The sequence below is a fragment of the Caretta caretta genome, chromosome 7, assembly GCF_965140235.1.
Source record: "Caretta caretta isolate rCarCar2 chromosome 7, rCarCar1.hap1, whole genome shotgun sequence".
NCBI lineage: Eukaryota > Metazoa > Chordata > Testudines > Cheloniidae > Caretta > Caretta caretta.
The window spans coordinates 82,591,528-82,616,331 of record NC_134212.1 but is presented as its reverse complement, the minus strand read 5'-3'; the positions used below and the strand labels follow the sequence as shown (position 1 = coordinate 82,616,331).

Here is a 24,804-nt window from a genome sequence, read left to right as displayed (position 1 = left end):
CAGAAATCAACAAACACCCCCCCCCCCCCAGCTGTAATTCTACCACCCTCTGCACCAATATTGCATACATATAAAGCAGTACCTCTGCTCCACCATAGGTATCAGGCCCTGTGGACCAAAAAAGTGGGCCCCTCCTCTAATTGCTCTGAGCTTCCACAATGTCGTGCCTGGAACCGAGTCTTGTTTCTGGCATCCCACAAGATCCTAATCCTGCCCCTCCAAAAACTGAAGGATCATTTGTTTCCAGCACACTCTTAGGACGAGTGCACATTCCAAGTTGCAATTTTCAGTCTCATTTATACAAAAGCTCAGGTCCAAATTGTCACAGATACTTACAATCCCCACTTAGTGGACTATCTTGTCACTGCTACTAAACCCCCTGACTTACCCCTCTCTCTCTCAATTCTTTCCTTTAGCCCTTTTTCCTTGTTAGCTAGTTCATGGTTGTCAATTGGGGGGCCTCCTGAGTCACCAGATCCTGATGATCCCAACTCTGATAGTTCTTTCAGAAGTTGCTTAAGCTCAATAACTCCTGGTTCCTTTCCCACAATGAATGTGGGCACATTACAAGCAAAGGCTTCTCTTTCTGCTCCCCTTCATCTGAACAATGTCCAATACAGAGAACCTGCTATCCGTTTGAACTATGAAAATGCTACATGGTTTGGACAGTTGGTAGGCCACCCTCAGTTACTGTAACCCCAGCAGTCTCCTTGGATTCTCTTTTTCTTGTCTGACTTCAAGAAATTTTTCCATTCCTGAAGTTGAGCACATCGAAACCTGCTCCCCAGCAAGAGCATCTGCTATACCCATAGCCTGCCAATCTCTCCTTGGTGACTGGGATTCCTGCATAACCAGTTGTCTGTGGATGTCCCTTCCCTAGTTTCTCTTTTTCTGCCTCCCCATTTCCAGTATTCTCCCCCACATTACCAGTGCTCATATCCCCATCTGTATTGTCCAGGTTCTCGAAGGTTCCCATTTCCTCACCCTTCCCAATCCTGTATCAGTAAAGGACAAGGTCCTTCCCCCTACAAGTAGAGAGGCTCTGCCATTCAAAGTGGGGCTTTCATCAGTCATTGCAGTGCTGCTTGGAATCCTTTGACTACCCCGAGCTCAGGAAATGAGGAAGCACCACAAGATCCACCAATCTGTACACAGTAACTTCTGCATCAGTTTCCAAATAGACAGACTCTTCCACCATCACAAGCAGAGAACTCACTGGAGGAGACATCTTGGCAGGAACAGGAAGTGAGAACTTTCTCTCTCACACACTGCCATTGTGTTTGGGTTCCTAACGCCACAGGGGAATGTTTAAATCCCCCAGGAACATGTATTTTCACTGAAATCTAAAGAAACATCATGAAAACAAACCAGATCCTGATCCAAACCATCCCGATGTGTAGAAAGAATAGTAAATATGGCAGGCAACCAGCTTGGCTTAACAGTTAAATCCTTGCTGATCTTAAATACAAAAAAGAAGCTTACGAGAAGTGGAAGATTGGACAAATGACCAGGGATGAGTATAAAAATATTGATTGGGCATGCAGGAATGAAATCAGGAAGGCCAAATCACACCTGGAGTTGCAGCTAGCAAGAGATGTTAAGAGTAACAAGAAGGGTTTCTTCAGGTATGTTAGCAACACGAAGAAAGTCAAGGAAAATGTGGGCCCCTTACTGAATGAGGGAGGCAACCTAGGGACAGAGGATGTGGAAAAAGCTAAATGTACTCAATGCTTTTTTTGCCTCTGTCTTCACGAACAAGGTCAGCTCCCAGACTACTGCACGGGGCAGCACAGTATGGGGAGGAGGTGACCAGCCCTCTGTGGAGAAAGAAGTGTTTGGGACTATTTAGAAAAGCTGGAGAAGCACAAGTCCATGGGGCCGGATGCGTTGCATCCGAGAGTGCTAAAGGAGTTGGCGGATGTGATTGCAGAGCCATTGGCCATTATCTTTGAAAACTCATGGCGATCGGGGGAAGTCCCGGACGACTGGAAAAAGGCTAATGTAGTGCCCAATGTTAAAAAAGAGAAGGAGGAGGATCCTGGGAACTACAGGCCAGTCAGCCTCACCTCAGTCCCTGGAAAAATCATGGAGCAGGTCCTCAAGGAATCAATTCTGAAGCACTTAGAGGAGAGGAAAGTGATCAGGAACCGTCAGCATGGATTCACCAAGGGCAAGTCTTGCCTTACTAATCTAATTGCCTTCTATGATGAGATAACTGGTTCTGTGGATGAAGGGAAAGCAGTGGACATGTTATTCCTTGACTTTAGCAAATCTTTTGACACTGTCTCCCACAGTATTCTTGCCAGCAAGTTAAAGAAATATGGGCTGGATGAATGGACTATAAGGTGGATAGAAAGCTGGCTAGATTGTCGGGCTCAAGGGGTAGTGATCAATGGCTTCATGTCTAGTTGGCAGCCGGTATCAAGTGGAGTGCCCCAAGGGTCGGTCCTCACACCGGTTTTGTTCAATATCTTCATAAGTGATCTGGAGGATGGTGTGGATTGCACCTTCAGAAAATTTGCAGATGACACTAAACTGGGAGGAGAGGTAGATACGCTGGAGGGTAGGGATAGGATACAGAGGGACCTAGACAAATTGGAGGATTGGGCCAAAAGAAATCTGATGAGGTTCAACAAGGACAAATGCAGAGTCCTGCACTTAGGACAGAAGAATCCCATGCACTGCTACAGACTAGGGACCGAATGGCTCGGCAGCAGTTCTGCGGAAAAGGACCTAGGGGTGACAGTGGATGAGAAGCTGGATATGAGTCAACAGTGTGCCCTTGTTGCCAAGAAGGCCAATGGCATTTTGGGATGTATAAGTAGGGGCATTGCCAGCATATCGAGGGACGTGATCGTTCCCCTCTATTCGACATTGGTGAGGTCTCATCTGGAGTACTGTGTCCAGTTTTGGGCCCCACACTACAAGAAGGATGTGGAAAAATTGGAAAGAGTCCAGCGGAGGGCAACCAAAATGATTAGGGGACTGGAACACATGAGTTATGAGGAGAGGCTGAGGGAACTGGGATTGTTTAGTCTACGGAAGAGAAGAATGAGGGGGGATGTGATAGCTGCTTTCAACTACCTGAAAGGGGGTTCCAAAGAGGATGGCTCTAGACTGTTCTCAGTGGTAGCAGATGACAGAACAAAGAGTAATGGTCTCAAGTTGCATTGGGGGAGATTTAGGTTGGATATTAGGAAAAACTTTTTCACTAGGAGGGTGGTGAAACACTGGAATGCATTACCTACAGAGGTGGTGGAATCTCCTTCCTTAGAAGTTTTTAAGGTCAGGCTTGACAAAGACCTGGCTGGGATGATTTAGTTGGGGATTGGTCCTGCTTTGAACAGGGGGTTGGACTCGATGACCTCCTGAGGTCCCTTCCAACCCTGATGATCTATGATTCTATGAAAACATTTGTTCTTGTATTAAATTTTGAGGACCCCTACATTTTGGCCCTATACGTCATAGAATCACTTCCTCACTTCTTTACACTGTCCTTTAATGCTATATAAAACTGAGCTCCCAAGACAAGATATTCAGGGATTTGCTATAATCAGGGATTTCTGAAGGATTTACAAGTGACCCTATATTTACTTCTGAACACTGGTTTGTCAGAGTTACCAAGGGGAACATCTCAGTAGTGATCTATTAAACCCACTTACTCTGGATTCTAAATCAGAAGCAAATGTTGTAACAACCTTCTGGTAGCCAGCGTACATCCGTTCACCTAAGGCAGGATAAATAGCAAGGAGGAGGAGGGGGGAAATGGGAGAGGAAGGTATCTTTGAGACCATTCTTTCACAGAGTCATAGGTTTGGAGGTCAGAAGAAGTCATTATGATCATCTTGTCTGACCTCTTTCACAAGCCACAGAACCTCACCCAGTAATTTCTGCATTAAGCCTACAATTGTCAGCTCTCCTGTTGCCAAGAAAAAGAAAAGTGGCAATTTCAAAAAGTATGCAAACTACATTAATCAGAGGGAAGACACACTAAAGAACCTGAAGCAAAGATATTGAAGGGGAAAAACAGAATGAAGGAAGCACAAAACACGGACACAACTTGAAGTAACTCACTTTTATTGTAAATCTGTTGCAAGAGTTTATATGCTAATTATATACATAATTAATGTGCATACTTTTTCAATGTACTGTGTGCTGGGTAACAGTTATCTGAAGTTTTCTTATTTTCAATCTCAGCTAAAGCAAAAGAAGGTATTGCTGTGTGTGATGTGTAAAGGATTTTAGTTCAGCTTCTTAAAATATGCACCCATGAGACTGCAAGTTTGCAACATTCCTTTCACGTTTTATGTTGGCATTATCAGAAACAATGTACCATATTGTTAGTTGGTTATAGGAGAATCTTATTTTAGAGTAAGCTGAAAGTAATGAAGTGTATAGATCCTAAAAGCTGTAGCTAACAGGCTCTTTAGGAAATCACCACGGGGTACCAAGCCTCACCTTTCCATAGCCCAATAGCTGCCAATCCTCATCTCTTTAGAGAGACAGAGAGAAACTGCATGTCAGAACCTTGTTCGTTATTTCCCTACCCACTTTCAGAAATCAGAAGCCTCCCCTGTTGCTATGACATATCATTGTTCTGCTGACGTTTTATCATATCTGTGTGGGCAGTGTTTGGATTCCCGGTGTTCCTGCTGCTTAAATGAAGGTTAGACTAGATGTGGACTAGAACAATGTCCTTGGCATTTTGAGAAATCTTTAGACAATGATTTCCATTTACTGTGTGAACAGCATTTTGTGATCACATGATTGGATTCCACAACACCTACACTAACAGTAAAATGAAGCCACAAAAATTTTATATTGTTGGCCTAGCATATCACAGGAAAACCACACTGCAGCTGAGGTATACGCAACTCAGCTCCAGTTTTCTAAGGGCTCATTTATATACAAAACAGAGTGAAATAGGACTTTTCTAATCTAAAAAAAGAGTGTCCATACAAAGGTTTTGCACCAGTTTCACTATACTGATTTTGTTAAACTGGGACTCAAACTGTGTGTAGATCAACCCTTAGGCTCCTACTTCCCAACAAAGTAACATGCCGTTGCCAGTACACAACTCTCTATCATCATCTTTAATGGATTAAAGGGACTGTTTATTTAAAAAAAAACACTAATGAATATTACATATCATTTTACAGGAAAATCCTATATATTTTAATAGAAATCAAATCAACAGTTGTATAAATAAAAAAGGGGCTCTATAAAAGTGATTCTTTAAACCTAGGAATGTATCATATACTACTAGACCATGCTCTCTCCCCTCTCTGAATGGACTATAATGAATCCCACCTCTTCACAGTGACAGTGGGAGCCGGTCAAGAGCCATCTCCCTCCAGTGGGAGCCAGGAGCTTTTCCACTGAGTCCCACAGCTCCATTCAGATTCCTCTGCACTTTGGGGTTTCCCCTGTACCGATAGACCAGAACACACTGCACTTCTCACAAGAGCATTCTTCACTCTGGGACATAAATACGAGTTTAAGCCCGTTTGCAGGGGAGATTATCAGGACCCACTGAAAGAGTTATCAGGTCCCAGCATTGTCAGGTGAACACTGCAATTCTTGCCCTAAAGGGAGCAGTCATTTTAATTCCTCTGGTCCTGGGTTGAATGGGGACTCAGGATGTGGCAGCATTGACCATTTTTATTTGCCCCAGTTATTACCAACTTGTTTTTAAATATTCATGCTAACATTACAGCCTGACAATTGCAAGTATTCCTCTACAAAACTAATACAACTCAAATATTCATCCTCTGTCATATATAGCCAGGCTACTTTTGAGTCAGCTGATGTTGTGGGATTGCTATTGAAGTTAAAATTGGCTATGCAGAGATCATGTAATTATTCCTGTAGCAACATTTGAACGTATATAAAAAAGATTTGATGCAGGTCACTAGTCTCCAAATGCCCACCTTTGTTCAGTAGGGAATACTGTACAGTATGTTTGATTTAGTACCTATAGCTCTGAAAGAAGAAACCCAGTCACCCTCTCTAATGTTTTTCTAAGATGTTCATCACCACATGAGCTACGCTGCTCATTGCTTTGGAAAAGTTGGCTCCAAATAGTGCCTGCTTATTTTACTTACTAGAAGTAATTTTCTGTGAAGAGACAGTATTTCATGGGAAAATCTGATCAAGTGGTATTGTTAAATCTGAAGAAAGGTATAATAAAAATTAATGTTTTCATGATGTCTTACAAATAGTTTAATAATTTTACATTTATGTGATGCTGTTTGTAATGATTGCATGAGTAGTCTGTTCTATAATATTAAATATGCATTTACCCTCTCCAGCTAGCCCAGAAACAAAAATGATATATTAGCGCTTTAGCAAGTGAAAATCATTTTCAGTTTCATTAGTTTGTTTTATTTCTTTCATGCATTCGGTAATTTCAATATGTCACAGTGAAAGATGCTATTGACCAGCTTTTAAAAAATATAAAGTGAATGTATCTTAACAAATTTAATTCATTGTTGCTAGGCTTAAATTTTCAGTCTTATTTCAGCTTTTATATTATTGTTAACATGAAGCCAACTATTTAACAGTGCATAATAGTTATGGACACATCCAAGCTCCTAGAGTATGTCTGCCTCAGGCATCCTGCTGTCAGCACAAGTGTTGTGTCCGGCTGTGCTCCCAGCACAAGTACACAGGAATAGATATGAACAGAGGGTTAAGAGGGTATGGAAGCAGCTGAGATTGGAAACCAGAGGTTTCCTGTTTTGCCATTTTGATTGTGTGCTACATATTATTTCATTTCATTGGGCAATCCATGAAATAAGAGTGTGATTTTTTTAAGTCACACCCAAAGGTATTGACTCTTTTTAAGATGTCTATAAATCTCAGCATATTTTACTGTCCATGTACCACTGATAAATATAAAACAGCCAAAAGAAACAGGCACTCCTGTTTCATCACCTGCTTGTTGGCCTTTGTCCATTAATAAACCATCTTTATTAACTGCCCGGCTGCTGAGCTCAAGTACTACTGATAGGTTTAAAAAGTTCACATAAGCCTGTGTCTCTGCTGCTCACCCCCTGGCACTGAAGAGTCACTTTTGGAGTGAGCAACAAAACATGCTGTTCCCACAAGAGTTAATTTAGCGTGGCTGGAGACATGCAGATCAGCAGCCAGGGGACTAAGAAAGATGAAAAGAGAAACATTTCCACAAAATGGAAACAATCTGATTTTTAAAATTTGAATGGGGAGGAAAGACCAGAAAGAAAACAAAGAATAAAAGAACCTGATACATTAATGCAGCCTCATTCTAGAAAAATTCCTGGGAAACGGAGATTAAAAGAGGTGTAACAGGGTGGTCTGTCCCTTTAAAGACTGTGGGGCAGGGTACTAGGGTGACCAGATGTCCCGATTTTATACTGACAGTCCCAATATTTGGGCCTTTGTCTTATATAAGTGGCTATTATCCCCCAGCCCGTCCCAATTTTTCAAACTTGCTATCTGGCCACGTTACAGGGAGCAGTCAGCCCTGTTCCGAAGAGAAGCCCAGCAGGCAGAATCAGCCAATCCAGCAAGACAGCATTTTGTGATTAGATCGGATTCCTGGTTGGAATGCTGTAAATGTAATGTAAATGTAAATGGAAGGCTGTAAATGAGGGCTCCAGGCCATGAAAGAGCCTGAGACCAAGAAACAGCTGCGATTACACTCTCCTATGGGCTGCAGCTGATTTTTGTACAGTACAGCCACTTTCTAACCATGTCCACTGGATGTGGGGGTGCACTGTATTACAACTGGTCTGGAACAAAAAGTAAAAAATGTAGTAATTAGGGCTATCAATTACTTGCAGTTAACTCATGCAATTAACTCAAACAATTGTGATTAAAAAATTAATAGCGATTAATCGCAATTTTAATCACACGGTTAAACAATAGAATACCAATTCTATATAAGAAAAAGGCCCAAATTGAAATGTATTAAATATTTGATGTTTTTCCTACCTTTTCAAATATATTGATTTCAAATACAAAGTTTACAGCACTCACTTTATATTATATTACAAATATTTGCACTGTAAAAAATGATAAAAGAAATAGTATTTTTTAATTCACCTCAGACAAATATTGTAGTACGATCTCTTTATCGTGAAAGTGCAACTTACGAATGGAGATTTTTTTTTTTTTGGTTACATAACTGCATTCAAAAACAAAATAATGTAAAACTTTAGAACCTACAAGTCCCCTCAGTCCTACTTCTTGTTCTGCCAATCGCTAAGAAAAACAAGTTTGTTTACATTTATGGGAGATAATGTTGCCCGCTTCTTATTTACAATGTCACCTGAAAGTGAGAACTGGTGTTCGCATGACACTTTTGTAATCAAAAATAAATATAAAGTGAGCACTGTACACTTCGTATTCTGCATTGTAATTGAAATCAATATATTTTAAAATGTAGAAAACAATCCAAAATATTTAAATGAATGCTATTCTATTATTGTTTAACAGTGTGATTATTTTTTAATCTTGCAATTAATTTTTTCAATCATGCAATTAGTCGAGGATTAATTTTTTTAATCACTTGGCAGCCCTAGTAGTAACATATGTTTCATTGAACATAATGTTTTACTGGACAAAGTTAATTTATTCCAATTTGTATATCTATTTTAAAAAACAACAAAAATGAACAAGTATACCTACTAGAGATGTATAGTACCAGGATCTCGATACCCACTGAGGCAGACCAAACTAAGGCTAAAAACCCCTCAAACCATGAAAAACTGTGTGACAAACTCACAAGATAACATTAGTGGGGCAGGAGATCAATTAAGCACTTCAAAAGCTGATTTTTGAAAAAAAAATTACATTTATGTGACCTGCTTTTTCACACTATGTATGGCATTCGGTCACGTTGCAGCAATGAGTCTATTGTAGTATCCCAGAACATAGTGCTAACTAGCAAAAGGATGCCCCAACCCGCACCTAAGTTATGGTGGGTCAAAGATTTGACTTGTTCTGCATTGGCAGTGGTTCTAGTCTAGCTGCTAGTGGGTATTTCTTGTTGGTCTCCACCCAAGTTATTTTGTGTAGTCATTGAGCAAATCTCTAATGCACTTGTACAGTTGTATTTAAATTTGTGTCTGTGTTTTTAATTTTCTCCAACATTATGCAATCTTTTTGCCACAGCAGTAATTAGGGCAGCTCCCTTTCCACTTCCATCTTCAGACAGCATGAAAGTCACATCACACTGAGGTGCCATTTCTTTCACTGTTTCCCGTAAAATCCTAGAAAAACTAAAAGTAAAACAAAAATATTTTACAATGTGTAAATGGAGTCATCATTTCTACTTGTTTATAAATTATTTAAATCACCACTTATTTAATTTTGTGTATTCTGAAATTTTTTAGTTTGCTGATTTTATGCTAATGATTATCATACACAACCACCATAATGTACCCCCAGGTATAAGGGATCCTGAGTGTATCCATGTTGTTCGATCCTTTCTTCACTAACCCAAACTAAAACAGTTTGTTTCACCTATAGGAAGCAAGGGACCAAACAAACAAGACAGCACACCAGTCAACATCTTCCACTGGTTCTCCCCCGTCCCTTCAGTATGTTCTGCCTCCTACAACAGGAAACAGAAACAAGTTCTTCCATCCTGTGAGATGGTGAGAGAAAAGGACTCATTTCCTCAGAGGGGACCATATGTCACTTAATGATGGTTCTTGCTCTAGCATGCAGCAACAGGCAATACAGGGTTCCAGATTCCTTTCATATAAAGAAGCATTGACGCCTTCTGTGGAGCTACTAGTCTAGCCAGCTCTTTGCCATTTCATTCATTGTACTTTATGGGAATTTCACTTTGCCTGTTCCAAGTGGTGCAATGGTGAACATGGAGGTTTAGATGTTCTTAGACCAGTTCACAGAAAAGGGGTTAGGGTTTTTTTGTTTGTTTGTTTTAAAGAAGTGGGACTTTTTAGGTGCCAAAGGGTTCTGATGATGAAGTCCCATCAGGAGCTAATGCAGGAATTTGTACTGCAGGTGACTCAGAAGAGAAAAGAAGGGAAGAAGAGATGCCAAAAGAAAGTAGTTAAATCTATGGAAACATTTCCACAGCCTAAGTTGGTCAGTTGGGAGATGGCAGCTATAAATTCCTCTCTATAAATAGTGTGAAAAAGTTAATGTAATCTGGAAACATTTTAACAGCAAATAAAAAAAGTGGCACTTCCTCATCTTGGTCACAGTTTTCATTTTCAGTTTTCTTATCTTTCCTACCATCATGAAGTGAAGTTAGCAGAAAAGCCTCACATTTTAGAAACTATTGAAGATGATAGGCAGTCTCCCTTCTGCAAGGTCGGTCTTCTGATGCGGCTAGTTTGGCAGCAAATTCTACACCTTCCTCTACCATGGTTAGACCTCATTCACGGAACATGGATGTAACCTCAGCAACTAGCGTAATCTTCCATTTCAGCAAGGCCACTTTTTTGGAAAAAATTAGGCCTACGCCATCACCAAAAAGCATAAAGGTCCAAAATGCCAAAAGTTAATTTAGAACTATTAGAAACTTCATCCATTGCAGGTTTCCAGCATGAAGATTTCCTTTTGACTGAGATTTTGGGGGGAGGTTCTCCTCATAACTGGAATTTTAATACATTTTAAGCATCCAAAAGGCCATAAAAAAAGGAAATGTTAAGGATAATATATGTGCTAAATGAACCAGAGAGGTATACAGTCTTTGACAGATGTAGCTGTTGGCTTGGCACAAGAATAGAGTTGACTTACTATAAATTAATCAGCTGATGAATATGCCTTTATATTGTATTATTATTTAACATTAATATTGTATTCTCTCCTCGGGGCCAACCAGGTCAGCGCCCATTGTATCTAGGCATTTATACTGTATAAAAGAGTTTAGGTAGTTTCTAAATGTATTTAACTAAAAAGAGAAACCTTCATTTCTTGCTTGCTGTGGAAGCTAAAAGACTGGAAACTAGCTCTTCTGTTAAACTCAAAATCAATCATTACAACCTCAGCAGCAAGTTTCCCTTTCTTCAAATCAGGCTGCTTTGAACTAATACAGTACAAGAAGGCACTGCTTTGAGCCTCTCTGTTGGCAATTTTCAACCCTTAGTCTGAATTAATAAGTCAACTGCAGGAATACGCATTCATTTCTTGAGGATAACCTTTCAGTTTCTATAATCTAAACAGACTGTTGAATACAGTTTTGTTTGTTTTCTTAAGGGACTCTTAAGTCAACATTAAAGCAAAGTAGGAACAAAGTACTCACTGCGGGTGTAGTTTGTATAAAGTTCCATCCACTCCAACAGTGATTTTCAAGTGCTCTAGATTTCTGTTTTCTCTCTTCTTCTCTACTATAGCAGCCAGTCCTGCTCCACATAGTTGGGCTGCTCTCTTTGAAACAGCACCACACACCTCCTTTACGATAATGCTGTCATCACAAGTGCTGTCCAATCCAAGCTGCTGCAGAATTCTTCTAACCTGAAGAAGGGCTAGCCGGTCACTGTGTTCATACAAACACAACAGCAACTTTTGGTCAGAAGATACTGTGTGTACTTTTGGATTTTTAATCTTACAAATGAAACCGAATTGTTAGAGATTAGCTCTGGAGAAAAGCCCAAACACCCTCAACTGGGAGGGAGGATCTGATTGGAATTCAAATCCAAATCTTGCATCTTGAGCTCTTCTGTAATTGCTATGAAAACCACGTAAGAGGAATGAGGTAGTTTTTCAATGGCACAAATATCTGTTGGGCACCTCTCACTGAAAATCAGTAGGAATTAGGCACCTCACTGCCATTCCTGCCTTTGAAAATCTCCCACCAATGGGTCACAAATCAGCCACCCAATTTTTTTTTTTAGCATCTTTTCCTTCAGGATCAAAAAGTGATTTTACTCTGAAGATCATGGACAAGCACCCACACACATTCATACACATGTACATTCAGAGTACAGTTCTTTTTTATAATCCATTATTAATATGCTTTTTGTAAAGGTAGTAACACTTGAGTGCCTCAGAAAACTCTGTGAATGAGATAAAGGCTGTGCATGGTGGTAGGATTTTTAAGATGACATGGTTGAGTAAGAACAGGGATAATCACTCCTAACAATTACAGATTAATTATGTGACTCCCCGCCCCCCCCACACTGCGCTCCTATTTTTAACAGGCTTCCAGGAAGGGGAATACTCCATGTTTCTGTGAGGGAATCACAGAATCATAAGACTGGAAGGGACCTGGAGAGATCATCTAGTTCAGTCCCTTGCACTCATGGCAGGACTAAGTATTATTTAGACCATCCCAAACAGGTGTTTGTCTAACCTGCTCTTAAAAGTCTCCAGTGATGAAGATTCTATAGCCTCCCTAGGCAATTTATTCCAGTGCTTAACCACCCTGACAGGAAATTTTTCCTATTCCTATTGTCCAACCTAAACCTCCCTTGCTGCAATTTAAGCCCATTGCATCTTGTCCTGTCCTCAGAGGTTAAGAACAATGTACCACCTCCTCCTTGTAACAACCTTTTATGTACTTGAAAACTGTTATATCCCCTTTTAGTCTTCTCCTTTCCAGACTAAACAAACCCAATTTTTCAATCTTCCCTCGTAGGTCACGTTTTCTAGACCTTTAGTCATATTTGTTGCTGTCCTCTGGACTTTCTACAATTTGTCCACATCTTTCCTGAAATGTGGCACCCAAAACTGGACACAATACTGCAGCCTAGGAGGACAGTGGAAGAATTGCTTCTCATATCTTGCTTACAGCACTCCTGCTAATACATCCCAGAATGATATTTGCTGCTTTTTGGGGGTCAGGAAGCAACAGTTTTACACTGTTGATTCATATTTAGCTTGTGGTCTACTATGACCCCCCAGACCCCTCTCTGCAGTACTGCTTTCTGTGAAGTCATTTGCCATTTTGTATGCGTGCAACTGATTGTTCCTTCCTAAATGGAGTACTTTGCATTTGTCCTCATTGAATTTCATCCTACTGACTTCAGACCATTTCTCCAGATCATTTTGAATTTTAATCCTATCCTCCAAAGCACTTGCAACCCCTCCGAGCTTGGCATCATCCACAAACTTTGTAAGTGTACTCCCTATGCCATTATCTAAATCACTGATGAAGATATTGAACAGAACCAGACCCAGAACTGATCCCTGTGGGACCCCACTCAACATGCCTTTCTAGCTTGATTGTGAACCACTGATAACTACTCTCTGGGAATGGTTTTCCAACCAGTTGTTCACCCACCTTATAGTAGCTCCATGTAGGTTGCATGACCTTCTGATAAACAAACAAACTAGGAAAATATGAGACAGTATCAAAAGCCTTACTAAAGTCAAGATATACCACATCTGCTGCTTCCCCCCCATCCACAACACTTGTTACTCTGTCAAAAAAAAAAAACTATTAGGTTGGTTTGACATGATTTGTTCTTGACAAATCCCTGCAGACTGTTACTTATCACCTTATCATCATCCAGGTGTTTATTTGCTCCATTATCTTTCCGGGTAGTGAAGTTAAGCTCACTGGTCCATAATTCCCTGGGTTGTCCTTATTTCCCTTTTTTATACATAGGCACTATATTTGCCCTTCACTATTGAATACTGCCCTGGAACATTGACTATTGGTTATAGAAGGGATCAGGGGCTAGGACTCTTGCAAAACGATGAGTCTCGATGTAAGCCTGGCTGGTCACTTAGATTATCTGAGGCACAGAGAGGTTATCTTTAAAATGGATATAATACGTACCCCACATGAGCCATATTGCTATGCCAGTGTAAGTTCCCAGGGTAGACCAGCCCTCAGACAAATTCCATTTAGTTCAATGGGAGCAGTGCCCAGGGAAAAACTTCAAGATTTGGGCCAGTATTTTGTCACTTCCTGACCTCAATAGCTCCTATTTGCACAGAAGTAATTGGCAATGAAACAAGACAGAAACCACCTCACTCTAATGAATTACTTTACCTTTCAATATGAGACAGGAATTTTGTTTCAAATATGCCTCTTGTCCTGAGCGATTCCGAAATCTGACTTCTGAACAGAAGTCCATGTTTGGTTAAGTCAATCAAAATTTGCCTCACTATTTCACCCAAATACATTCCACTGGTCATTTTTTCATACCTATTTTACAAAACATATAAATAATTACAAATAAATAAAAGATGGCAAATTAATTCTGTTTAATACCATTTGTAGAACACACTATAACCAACCCTAAAAATATTAAAAACTCGGGTATTCCACTACCTAAACTCACTGCTGCTTGGCTGTAAAAAAAACCAACACATTATCTGTTACAATTACTTCAAATGCAAACACTAGTTACAATATTTCATGTTCTAAAGAAGATAAAGAAATTAGAAAGAAAACACAAAATATTAAATATAATGCATTGATTGAAGTTCCAGTTTTAGATTAACTCTAACATTTTACCCAGCTTCCCCCACCTTTAACTTTGGTGGCTGATATAAATTGGCACTTAGATCCAGATAAGTTCTCCCCTTGTAAAACCAACCTCAAACTCGTTTTTTGCAGGTTTTATTTTGAAGTTTGTTTTTAATACAAAACTTTTGCAATTAATCTTATCTGGAAAGTGTTCACAGTTGAGTATTTTATCCTAGCGTCAAGCCAAGTGGAACACTAAAAGTGAAAGGATGACACAGTCATGCTTATGTTTTACATATGTGTCTTAAAAGGTGTTCTGGTTTTGCAAATCACCTGTTTTGGCAACGTTGATGTGGGGACAGAGAAGCAATTTTGTCTAGATCTAAAGAACACAGGCAATCTGCATGATCTATAGTTTGGCAAATGAATTACGGTACCAAAATCTCCTTGTAAACTACTTGTTTAAAAAAGAAAAGGAAAAAAAAGGCAGTTCAGGGAAACTGCAGTAACCTAGTCATCATTTAAAAACAATAAAATCAGCTTTACCTCTGTTTCCCAGGATTTAATGAACCCTCATCCACTTCTTTATCATATTTTGTTCTGATACTATCAATGCACCCATTGTCACCAAATCCTCCCCATTCTGTGTTAATGCACATTTTCCCTTCAGTCCCTTCCACAATTTCAATATTCTTCATCTCTTCCACGTAGCACACGTTGCTACCTGTACCTGGGAGAAAGCAACAGGGCTTCAGTCACATCTAGTTAAAGAGTAGCTGAAATGCGCAGAAGGAAATCATGGTGTCTACACTGTGAAATATTTAAATGTCACTTCTCCTGAACCAGATCCATATTACAAAGATATCCCAAGATCTTAATAGAAATCAGAGTCAACAAGTGGCCTTTCTGATCGTATCTTCTACATAATTGAAATACAAACATTCAGAACTGAGGTAGGTTTTCCGCAAAATATGCCATAGAAATTAAGAGCACTGGAGATTTCCTATTACTGCAATGCCCTCATGGGAATCTCACTGGAGAAAAGGAGATGGGGTAGGAAAGCACAGAGTCAGGTGACTGAATACTACCCAATTGATATTTGCATCACATTTGCAGGCCAAACAACTCATGCTACTGTAAAAGTTATTTGGCTCAACCATACTTAGTTTTATCCCATGTTCATGCATCTACATATCATATTTGCTTGTTTAGTGTTGCTACACGCTGGCCAGGCATCTTCATCTGCCTAACTACAATGAGCCCTGAGTCCTTTTGTTCAGAGGATACATCAGATTCACAGCTCATCTCTGCATGTGAACAGATTCTCAAAAAGAACAGAACATCTGAATCTAAAATAGCAGAGCAGGAGAGCATCATTTTCAGTGCTTAATATGTGCCAGGGCTTTCCAGGGCTGAGCCCTGGCATCTCTGGGTTTGCCACGTCAGTTATGAAAGCAAATCAATTGCTTGAGCCCTGGCACCTCATTGCTTGAGCCATGGCACCTCTTTCGTTACAAATGAAGCACTGATCATCTTCCTACAATATTAGCCACAGTCTCCAAGGATTCCCCCATTATATTCTGCTTTAAACACTCTCCCCTGTCCTCACCACACATAAGGCTTACAGGCTGGCCACTAAGGGTATGTCTACACTGCCCATGTTATACCGCAGCGGCGGCAGATATGGGCAGTGTAGTCACGCTTTATCGCCGGGGGAGAGCTCTCTTGGCAATTAAAAAAAGAAAAACAAAAAACCACACCCAAAACGAGGGGTAGTAGCTTTATCACCAGGAGCACGGCTCCCGGCGATAAAGCACTGTCTACACAGCCACTTTCAGCGCTAAAACTTTAGTCATTCAGGGGTGTGAAAAAACACACCCCTGAGTGATGAAAGTTTTAGCGCTGAAAGTGGCAGTGTAGACACAGCCTTAAATTGTAGCACTAGAGGAAGAGATGAAACTTCATCCAGAACATGTCACAGCCTTTCCCCCAGCTATATTCACAGCCCCAGGATGGTGTATTGGAAACAATAAAAATTACAAGCTGTCACTTTAAATCCTGGTCCAGCTTGCAGGCTAGAGGCTTCGGAGGAAAGTATGTGATCAATCTACACCTCGCAGAGTCAGTTTCCAGAAAGCTAGAGTGAGGTAGGGTGAGCTATGCTGCTCTGTTTTAGCGATCAACCTATTTTGTTTTCCTTAGTTTGGGGTTTTTTGTGTTCCGAATTCTAAGAAATAAAGTAGTCTTATTTTAAAGCTTTCCAGCAGAAAACATTTAATGTTTATATCCAATTTATCTGTTTGAATATTGTGAAACATAACATGCTGTCAATCCAGTGACTGAAAATTAGTTATTCCCATTCTCCTACATACTGGTGCAGATCATTACCACCGAGCTATCAAGCTGGCACAGATTCTCCAGACATTAATAGTTCTTATGAAGTGAACCATTTATTTTATAGGTCTCAGTGGTAAGATTTTTTTCTATCACAAATCAACTGATCATTTAAATATTTTGCTTTCATTTTAAAGAAGTAATTTGATTAGTATTTTACCTGCAATAAGGCCAATTTCACAATATGGATCCTCATAGCCACATGTCATCATTGTTCCAACAGTGTCATTTACCACTGCTACAATATCCAGGTCAAACTCCTGCAATGGAAATCATATTTAGAAAGAGGTACAGCTGCTTTAACAAACCAAATAGATAGCAACAGAATTTCTTACATTTCTGCGTTTTATGGCCTCTCTTAGCATATCAACAACATCCTCTCCTTCACAGTCTGTTGCCTTGAAACCTTTTGTCCACTCCACAAGCGCTCCCTGTAACAGAACAGCAACAAAAATGACAAATGGAGTTGGATGTGAACCCTGTGCACTGAATGGGGCAGCGTCCTGTGGACAAAATAGTATGTAAGCATGTAGTTAACAACTGTATCATTTGCACAAGGGGACTGAATTAAGGTTGCACAGGTAATCTACATTCTGGCATTTCCTAACATTTGAGTGCTTGACTTTTGCAAACTTAGTAATGTTCTTTTAATGTAGTTTTTTATGTATAATATGTTTTTGGCCCGTGTAAAACCAAACTTCCACTGTGCTTGAGACTCAACTGCTGTGTGGAAATGACTCCACTTGCAGAGGTGGATTTACCATGAAACAAACAGTGCAGTGGCATGGGGCCCCCAATGACGGGGGGCCCCCAATATGCAGGACAAATCTCATTTGACAACCTGCCCCCAAGTCCTGGCCAGCAGTGCAGCAGGGCTCAGGCAGGCAGACTGCTTGCCTTCCATGGCTGGTGGCCGCACGCCGCTCCAGGAAGTGGCCAGCTGCTGGCGCATCTCTGTGTGCCCCTGGCGGGGGGGAGACAGCTCTGTGCGCTGCCCTTGCCACAGGCAGTGCACGGAGACCAGCTTCCCTCCTCCCCACAAGAGGCGCACAGATGTGCCCGCAGTGCAGCAGGGCTAAGATGGCTCCCTGCCCACGCTGCCTCCCTCCCTCCAGGGGCACGAAAAAATGAAAAATGCGGGGGGAGAAGAATGTTCTTTTTCTTGGCTGGGTCCCGAGGCGGAGGGCCCCAAAAATGAAGCTGTGCACAGGGCCCCACTAACTCTAAATCCACCACTGTCCATTTGGTTTGCTGTTGACAGCTTTACTCCATGGTTTATTCAGATTCTGAACCACAAACAGTGGTTCAATTTGTCAAGTTATGTTCCTAAATACTAGACATTACCAAGGTGTAGCTTGTTACCGAAACAACGGAGACACAGTTAGACTGGAAGAAGATAGCCTCAGATATGCCATTATTATTTGGCCACTAGTGGTTCCTCAAGATTCCCGCAGTGTGTGTTGTGGTTTCCCCAATAACAGGATCATCATCATGAGGGTCCAGAAGTTTCACCATCACCTAACAGTTATGTTACTCTTCATGCTGGTCTAAATACCCTGTCTGCTATCCCTCATCTTATCAGACACAAGAGCCATTGGAGCAATCAACCAAGTAGCAGCAAAAGCTGAAATATTCTTTCTTTCTACTTCTTTGAGACGCATTCCCTTCCCACCTACTTCCTTGCAGGTAATCACCTGTTCCATCATTTGTGAGTGAACTATGAGAAGAATTATATTTATTGTAAATAATTAAGCAGTCAACTTAATGAGTTTTAAGAAATTTCCTTTGCAAAATTTCAGCTCATTTGATGAGTAATACTGCGGATTCTTATCTAGGTTACCAAGTGATTTGTTTTAACTCGAAGATAAATAATCTGATCCCACTGATGAAGTTTTGAAGTTATGCTAAAAATAGCTAGCTTTCCATTGTGCAACCAGTATTATACAGACTGCTCAATACGAATCAATGACAGTTTTTGAATGATGTTGAAATCATAGCTGTTAATTACACCAAGTTTTAAAAAAACAAGATGAATTTAAGATAGAAAATTCTTGTCATAGGAAGAGACAATACAAACTGGCCCAGAGTGTGCAAGCCCTGACTCAGATTTATAGCTCATAAATAATCTGTCATTTTGGCTGCATTCATTTTCTTCACTCACTAATTTGCTTCATATTTGAAAGGCAGAGTGATAAATAGTTCTCAATTATAACCAAGTCCTTAGGCTGAAGTTCCGATGTGTGTGGTTGGGGTTTTTGTTGTTGTTGCCTTTTCTTTTTCTTTTGGTACAACAGGTTTAAAATAAACCAAGCATTGAATCTCCTTTCAAATTTTTGCAGAGTCTAAGTGTCAGATCAGAGCACAAAGGGGGAGGAAGTATCATGAAAAGCTGCTTTGATGATCAATCAAAATTCAACCCTTTGCTGTGAATGACTAAGTTCAACACTGCCCACTGGTGCATCACAAAAAGGAATAAAGAAAGTGTGAAAGTAGACAGAAAAAAGGATATTTGCACTCAGTTGCACACTTCTGAAAACACTCTAAATCTGTAGCTGAAAAATTATAATTAGGAGACTAATCTCCATTGGTATTATCGATCCAAAGGACAGCAAGAGATTTCTGACCCATTAAAAACATACAAGATCATTTAGTAGTTATCATGGCTTGTTCTTCTTGCTCTGTAAGTAGCCAACTGGCTGAATAAGCTGATATTCAGTATGAGTAAGGGTGGCAAAATCTGACAGTGTATATACTTAGAATATTTATGTGTGTTTATGGTGTTTTTTTCATCTCTATTTTATGTGAGGCAATTAATAAGTCTAAGGATCTGCCCTGAATCTTATTTAAAACCTTGTAAATCCTTGCTTGTAAAAAATATACATTTTTAAATGCTGGATTTAAAAGAAGGGTTTCTGCGTTAAATGTCTGAACGGAGACTAGTTAAAAAAATCCATCAAAATGATCCAGAAATTTTCTAATAGGAATTAGACCTACTGTAGCTGTTCGACACGGTTTTGTGTTGCAGTCCTTACCTTATCAATGCTAGCTTGCCTGCAGGGGAAAGAGAACGTGAAGCCCAAAGGGAGACGTGCACCTTTAATCCCCATGTACTCCAAAAAATCTGCTATGCACTGGACAATGTGATCAAAGAGCTGGAAGAACAGAAGCAGTGTGTAAAAACCAGCACACATTTAATGGACAATAACATGGCAAAAATAATAACCGGTTTGGACGTTACCTCTTCCCCGGTTCCTTGCATAATTTCCAAAGGAATGGCAAAGATTTTATTGTACATTCTCACAGATTTTCTTCTCCCACTTCTAATTTTCACAAGCAGAACTCTGAAATTTGTTCCCCCAAGATCAAGTGCCAGGAATTTTCCTTTTTCTGTATCAGAGAAACAAATATTTTTTTCAGTGCTTCTCAACAGTTAGACATAGTACATCTGTCTACTCAGAACATGCAAGCTAAGGGAGCCATTACAGCACACCATAAATACTGGGTAAGAGCTGACCGGGAACTCAAATTCCCATTCTGCAGAAAATTCCCAAGTTTAAAAATGGTGTTCCAAAAGGGAATGGGAAATAAAATATCAAAATTTCTGTAGAATGGAAATTCCAAAAATTTGTTTAGAAAAAAAAAATTTTTTTTTTGTTTCAACCTTTTAAAAACATTTCCAAGGCTTCCTGAGCTTCCGGGAGCCCCAGCAGCCTGCCCAGTTCAAGGAGCCTGGGAGCCAGGATTCTACAGGCTACCAGGCACCAAAGAGCTAGGAGAGCCTGGAAACCTGCCTGCAAGGCAGCCTGCCACAGAACCAGGGACTTTGTCAAGGCTGTCAAGTAGCCGGGAGCTTGGAAGCCCTGGTAGACTGAACTGCCATGGGGTCAGGAGCATTTCACGAGACATTTAAACTCTGACAAATTGGCAATTTCCAACAGAAAAATGTTCCAGAGGAAAATGTCCAACCATCTCTACTATGTAACCTTAGATTTTTGGGTGCCTAGCAAAGACCCTTACCTGTTCCATCCGGCGTTCCACAAACATAAGTTGGTAACATTTTCACTGTGGCAGTTGCATGTGTTTCTTTCTTCAGTCCATATTCCAATTCTTCCCTCATTTTATTTTTCACTTCTATAAGATTCTCCTCAGAAAGTTCAAATGATGCTAGAATCTCATCAATTTGTTTGCGCTGAGATACCAGTCTGCATGCAACTGCAGTTACCATGGCTGCTCCCTTCCCACTGCCACTTTCAGAGAGAAGAAATCGGACATCGCAGTTTGGGACCAGTCTTCTCACAACCTTATGCAGGCGTTTAGGATATCTAGAAGAAAAATCATTGCCTTAGACCCTTGCAAAATATTGTGTGTGTAATATACATCTAGAATAAACACACAAAACTTCATAAGTACAAAAGCAGAATTAGCTAAATGCAACTTCAGAAATTAGGAGGGGGAATGGGTATGCAACTCTTGTTTTCTGGTTATTGGCACCTTCAGTTGTTACTGTAGGTGAGAAGGAATTATTGGCAACATCCCCCATGAGCCAATCCATACAAATAGGCTATAACAAAATTACACCTTCAAGTCTTGCTATATTGGCGAGTTCAAGTGGGAAGAAGATCCTGGGGAGAAGGGAGGCCCCTATATGACACACTGGGGAGGGTGTAGAGATAGGCCTTAACCAGACCAGTTACAACTTGCCACCTTCTCCATTTTGTGGAAATGTAGGTGTAGATTCAGAGCCAAGCTTTGAATTCAAGCCCTTCTTTCCATAATGTGCGGACTCTGAACACACTAGAATTTGGGTACGCTTGATTTAGATTAGATTCTGGATCCAAACTTCTCAACTCAGGTACATCTCTAGTTAAGAGGGAACGGTGCTACAGCTAAGAAACCAAAGGTTCAAAATAAAGAAGTGAATTAGGATAGAAAATTAGTTTGAAAATTCCGTGTGATATATCATAAGAAAATGTATTTTGTTGATTGTTTGGTAGAGGAGCTGTTTTTATTTGTTTGTTTTACAAAAACTTTTCATCCTGATAGATTTCATGTTCAAGTATCGTCTCAGAAAAGTGAATGTACACAAGACATGTAGTAAATGTCTGTCCCCTCCCCCGATCTAATGTTCATAACCTTTGCTAAATAACACAGACAAAATAATACAGCAGCTAGGCAGCTTACTTACTGAGGGTGTGTTTTATACAGAGTTCCATCCATTCCAACAGTAGTTCTCAGTCGTACAAGTTTTTTATTTTCTCTAAGACGGGTCAGTATTGCTGCTAAGGCAGCAGCACAGAGATTTGCGGAGCGGAACGAAACGATGGTGCACACATGCTGAGCAGCAATGCAATCTTCTTCGGAAGGAGTCAGGCCCAGTTCCATCAGTATCTCTTTAGTGTTTTGGAGACCTTCTTTACGTCTAACACCAAACAAAGAAACATACATTAACCTATATTTAGAACAATTGTGTCCGGATGTGATTATCAGAAAACAACACAGACTTAGGTCACAAGAGATGAGGCAATTTCCTGAGAGCACGGGTTCTATGGGCTTCATATATTACTAGTGGTCCGCAGATGATTTGCTTCCAATCTTCAGTGAGCTGGCTGATTACAGGTTGATATCTTCTCCTGTCCTTTTTTCATTTTTTTTAAGGTTTCTTGCCATGAATCAGGTTGTCCGACCAAATAAAATTAGAAAGTCTCAGAAGGCCTGATGTAGCTCTAATGAAAGTCAATGAAAAGATTCCCATTAAGTTTAATCAGAGTTGGCTTGACCCTTGAATAAACAGGGGAGGGCAAGTTATGTTTAACAAACATTAAACAGGTTGCTCCTTTTCTGTATCACTTTCACCCTTGTCTGCATTCTCAGGTTTTAGATTACTATTAGAAGAACTGGAGCACTGCATGCTAATATTCAAGACAAAATGCTCTGTTTTAAAGATAAATGTGCATTTGTTGCTTTTCCCTTAAAGATCATCATAAAGTCATGGTCTATTTTGTGGTTGGAATATGGCTGATGTTTAAAACCGAAACACCAAAAACAGAGTTTTCAAACACTACAGACAGTCATCAATGACATGGGCTGTCTGCAGATCCATAATGCTCTTTATCCAACCTTATAAACCCAAACATAACAACAAGTATGAATACGTAAAGCCTTCCATTTTTCTGAAACACTGAAAACAGCTCAGTGGATCTACATATATGGTCAGGTCTCTCCATTTGTTACATACGATAAATAGAATACATTTAAATAGTTCAGTGTGTGTTTGCTTCTGTATTACTTTATTACTGATTAAAAGACCAGTTTGGTCTGCTAGATTCTCCCGTTGATTCTAGCACTGAATTGATTTGAGCAGAAATTCGATCATCAATCCAGGATCAATCTCAACAATCAATTTCAAATATTTGCATATTATAATGGCATGGAAGACGACTAGTTGCGCTTATGGAAAGGCTAAAAAGTGATTACTGAGGAGTGTTTTTAAAGCTCTTACTTTTCCATAGCAGCGACATGTTTTGTCTCAATCTTGCCCTTAGTACGGATAGCTGTTGATATCTTGCCATTAAAGAGCAGGCCTTTCTTTGCCATTTTTAGAAGAACAAGTCTTACAAGTTCTCCTAAATACAATCCACTAATCATCTTCTCAAACCTGTTAGTGAATAGAAGCAATGGTTACACTCAAGAAAGATATCTAGGTGTGTCATAAATATAAAGGGAAGGGTATAAACCCCTTTGAAATCCCTCCTGGCCAGGGGAAAGCTCCTCTCACCTGTAAAGGGTTAAGAAGCTAAAGGTAACCTCGCTGGCACCTGACCAAAATGACCAATGAGGAGACAAGATACTTTCAAAAGCTGGGAGGAGGGAGAGAAACAAAGGGTCTGTGTGTTTGTCTATATGCTGGTCTTTGTCGGGGATAGACCAGGAATGGAGTCTTAGAACTTTTAGTAAGTAATCTAGCTAGGTATGTGTTAGATTATGATTTCTTTAAATGGCTGAGAAAAGGATTGTGCTGAATAGAATAACTATTTCTGTCTGTGTATCTTTTTTGTAACTTAAGGTTTTGCCTAGAGGGGTTCTCTATGTTTTTGAATCTAATTACCCTGTAAGATATCTACCATCCTGATTTTACAGGGGGGATTTCCTTATTTCTATTTACTTCTATTTTTATTAAAAGTCTTCTTGTAAGAAACTGAATGTTTTTTCATTGTTCTCAGATCCAAGGGTTTGGGTCTGTGGTCACCTATGCAAATTGGTGAGGCTTTTTATCCAACATTTCCCAGGAAAGGGGGGGTGCAAGTGTTGGGAGGATTGTTCATTGTTCTTAAGATCCAAGGGTCTGGGTCTGTAGTCACCTAGGCAAATTGGTGAGGCTTTTTACCAAACCTTGTCCAGGAAGTGGGGTGCAAGGTTTTGGGAAGTATTTTGGGGGGAAGGACGCGTCCAAACAGCTCTTCCCCAGTAACCAGTATTAGTCTGGTGGTGGTAGCAGCCAGTCCAAGGACAACGGGTGGAATATTTTGTACCTTGGGGAAGTTTTGACCTAAGCTGGTAAAGATAAGCTTAGGAGGTTTTTCATGCAGGTCCCCACATCTGTACCCTAGAGTTCAGAGTGGGGGAGGAACCTTGACAAGGCATCATTATGGATAGGTCTCTGAAGATATCTGCTCAGTGTGCAGAGGCAGTCAAAAAAGCTAAGAGAACATTAGGAACCATTAGAAAAGGGATAGATAAGAGAGAATATAATAATGCCACTGTATAAATCCACGGTACACTTACACCTTGAATACTGTGTGCTTTTCTGGTCACCCCATCTCAAAAAGATACATTAGAATTGTAAATAATACAGAGAAGAGAACAAAAATGATTTGGGGTATGGAAAAGTTTCCATATGAGGAGAGATTTAAATGCCTGGGACCATTCATCTTAGAAAATAGAAGAAGGGGGAGAATATGAAAATACTTAGTCCTGCCATGAGTGCAGGGACTGGACTAGATGACCTCTCAAGGTTCCTTCCAGTCCTACGATTC

At 40.2% G+C, this 24,804-nt stretch overlaps 1 protein-coding gene across 2 annotated transcripts in view; it reads right to left on the bottom strand.

Annotated features, from left to right (window-relative positions):
• Positions 1–4,060: 4,060 nt before the first annotated feature.
• Positions 4,061–24,804, bottom strand: part of LOC125639753 (hexokinase HKDC1) — a 43,189-nt gene continuing 22,445 nt past the window's right edge. For both annotated transcript variants that reach the window (XM_048857400.2, XM_048857402.2), the window contains exons 8-18: positions 23,271–23,426; positions 21,957–22,190; positions 20,789–21,093; positions 20,010–20,158; positions 19,804–19,923; positions 17,107–17,202; positions 16,932–17,031; positions 14,924–15,107; positions 13,958–14,113; positions 11,261–11,494; positions 4,061–9,263 (exon numbers count right to left, since the gene is read on the bottom strand). In XM_048857400.2, the coding sequence (XP_048713357.2) occupies positions 9,119–9,263; positions 11,261–11,494; positions 13,958–14,113; positions 14,924–15,107; positions 16,932–17,031; positions 17,107–17,202; positions 19,804–19,923; positions 20,010–20,158; positions 20,789–21,093; positions 21,957–22,190; positions 23,271–23,426 (1,879 nt within the window). In that variant the 3' untranslated portion in view covers positions 4,061–9,118. The remainder of the gene's footprint in view (positions 9,264–11,260; positions 11,495–13,957; positions 14,114–14,923; positions 15,108–16,931; positions 17,032–17,106; positions 17,203–19,803; positions 19,924–20,009; positions 20,159–20,788; positions 21,094–21,956; positions 22,191–23,270; positions 23,427–24,804) is intronic.